This window comes from Tubulanus polymorphus, chromosome 5 (genome assembly GCF_964204645.1).
Source record: "Tubulanus polymorphus chromosome 5, tnTubPoly1.2, whole genome shotgun sequence".
NCBI classification, from domain to species: Eukaryota; Metazoa; Nemertea; class Palaeonemertea; order Tubulaniformes; family Tubulanidae; genus Tubulanus; species Tubulanus polymorphus.
In genome coordinates this window covers 20,158,552-20,160,667 of record NC_134029.1, presented here as the reverse complement: position 1 = coordinate 20,160,667, position 2,116 = coordinate 20,158,552, and the positions used below count along the sequence as shown (strand labels likewise).

Genomic DNA, 2,116 nt, shown 5'->3' with positions numbered 1-2,116 from the left:
GCTTGTTGCCATCTGATAATTGCTCGTCCGTCCGCTAGCGCCACATCAAAGGTTGATAACCCTATAAAACCAAAGTTGGCATAATATATCGACAAAATGCAAAAATATCTTCTTTAACCAGAATTATATTTCTAATGATTATTTTTGGATGACACCCGGACCAGGCCAAGAGCGCTGCTGACCGAGCTGGTGGAAGCGAGTTCGGGAGTGATACCGGACCCCTGGCAAGCGAGGATGCGCAGTGACCGGTGAATGGGACAGGCAACCAGTCTAGATGGCAAAGACCGGCAACCAGTCTAAAAGATTTGACCTTGAAATTCCTTTCAGTCGCGGTGGAAGATAAATTCAATATGGCGGCGCCCATGAGAATATTCCGGGCTCTGAAATCCTCACGAAATCTTCTACAAAAGACTCTCATCCTACATCAGAAAACCATAATTCCATGTGTGACATATGCAAAGAAGGCTGGAGGAGTTAAAGGGAGTAAGTATTAAACTTTCCCAAACAGCCTGTGTATTGTGATGACATTGAAATGTATATTTTTTCTTGCACTTAAGTCTTTTACTCTTTACTACTACCTTCACTTCACTGTACTGTACAGTGGGACCTCGTTACAACGAACTTCATGGGATAAGAAAATCTGTTCGTTATAATCGATAGTTCATCCAGTATGAAAATAATCAAATTCTCTTATTTGGGACAAAATTCTATAGGCCCTAATTCTATATTTCTATTTGTTATATCTGATGAATCGTTGTATCTAATTTCGTTATGACGAGGTTCCACTTACTTCTTTGACTTTATCATTGGACTGTATCGTATGAATTAAATCAACTTGGAATGAATTTGAAGTTGTCTTATTTGATCGACATGACGATTTGATTTTTAGGAGTCTAGGCTTTGTGAATAAACTTATTCTATATTCGGTATTGAATTTTAAAATGCCGTAATTCATTCGTTCTATAGAAATTTAGATGAGATTTTGTTCGATGTCATCAACAATCTGGTTACACAACCAGGCTTTATATATGAAAAACTACGTGTTCGATCAATCCCCTTCAATTTTTTACAATTTCAGTGAAAGGATTAGGCATGGTGGCGCCTCTGGAAAAAAAGGAACTGGAAGTTGAGGAGGATCCGGAAAAACTTGTTAAATTCTGCTGCGGAGCGAATATTTATAAAGACGGTCAAGATCCTGAATTGAAACCGGATTCGGAATATCCCGATTGGCTGTGGGAATTACGATTAGATCCTAAACCTATACTGGTGGAAGAACTGGACCAAGATTCTTGGGATTATTGGGTGCGGCTCAGATTGGAGCAGATACGCAGAAACGGGCGTTTGAGTAAAGTGAATAGATACAAATGAAGTGCGATTTTGTTTTTTATTTTGGAATACTTTTGAACTCCTTTACTCGGATATAGAATAGCAGACGTGTGCTTCTATGAACTGATAACTTGTTTGTTCAGGAATAAATATTTTATAAGCGATGAATTTTTTTGTATTTCATTAGTTTTGATTGTCATGGCTATCCGTAATTGTTTTGCATTTCTTTAGTTTTGCTTTTCATGGCTATCCGTAATAATAATTGTATTTCCCTCAGTCCAGTTATTAAAATTCAATACCAGCCTTTTTTGTGCGGTAGGAACAAATGATAGGGTCTATGGCTATGTGGTAAGTGTCTATCAACCATTAAAAAATTGCCTGGAACTTGAAATTGCATTCATAAGGTATAATTTTCTTACCAAAAATTGGGAAATTGCCTTGCTGACAATATCATCAACTGGACAAACTGGGCAAGGTCACTAAGTGAGTGAGGAAAATAAGTTGGCTAGGCACAAAAATGATTATATTATTTTTCAAGTTAGTCGAAAGTCTGAGTAGGGTGAGGTTTAGTGCTATTGACGTTTATCCAATAAAACACAATTCCTATTGTTTACAAAAGGGATATGATAGGGGAAGACAAGTGAGTAGTTAAGTAGTACAACATGTAAAACCAATCCCTTAAGATACATTAAAACATTTTTTTATTTCATTTTATAACTAATACCCACACACACACATTTGTTGTACATAAATACTGGCTTCGAAATCTTTCTCTGGTACAATATAGTCA

At 36.9% G+C, this 2,116-nt stretch overlaps 1 protein-coding gene across 1 annotated transcript; it reads left to right on the top strand.

Annotated features, from left to right (window-relative positions):
- Window positions 1–337: 337 nt before the first annotated feature.
- Window positions 338–1,485, top strand: LOC141906016 (large ribosomal subunit protein mL54-like). Its single transcript, XM_074795159.1, has 2 exons — window positions 338–483; window positions 1,079–1,485. The coding sequence occupies exons 1-2, from the start codon at window positions 351–353 to the stop codon at window positions 1,366–1,368; spliced, it is 423 nt and encodes a 140-aa protein (XP_074651260.1). The 5' UTR covers window positions 338–350; the 3' UTR covers window positions 1,369–1,485.
- Window positions 1,486–2,116: the final 631 nt, after the last annotated feature.

Excerpts from the sequence above, each read along its gene's own strand:
- LOC141906016 (XM_074795159.1), top strand. The coding sequence starts at position 351 with ATGGCGGCGCCCATGAGAATATTCCGGGCTCTGAAATCCTCACGAAAT. Across the intron at positions 484-1,078 it reads GGCTGGAGGAGTTAAAGGGA|TGAAAGGATTAGGCATGGTG; the intron begins GTAAGTATTAAA and ends TTACAATTTCAG.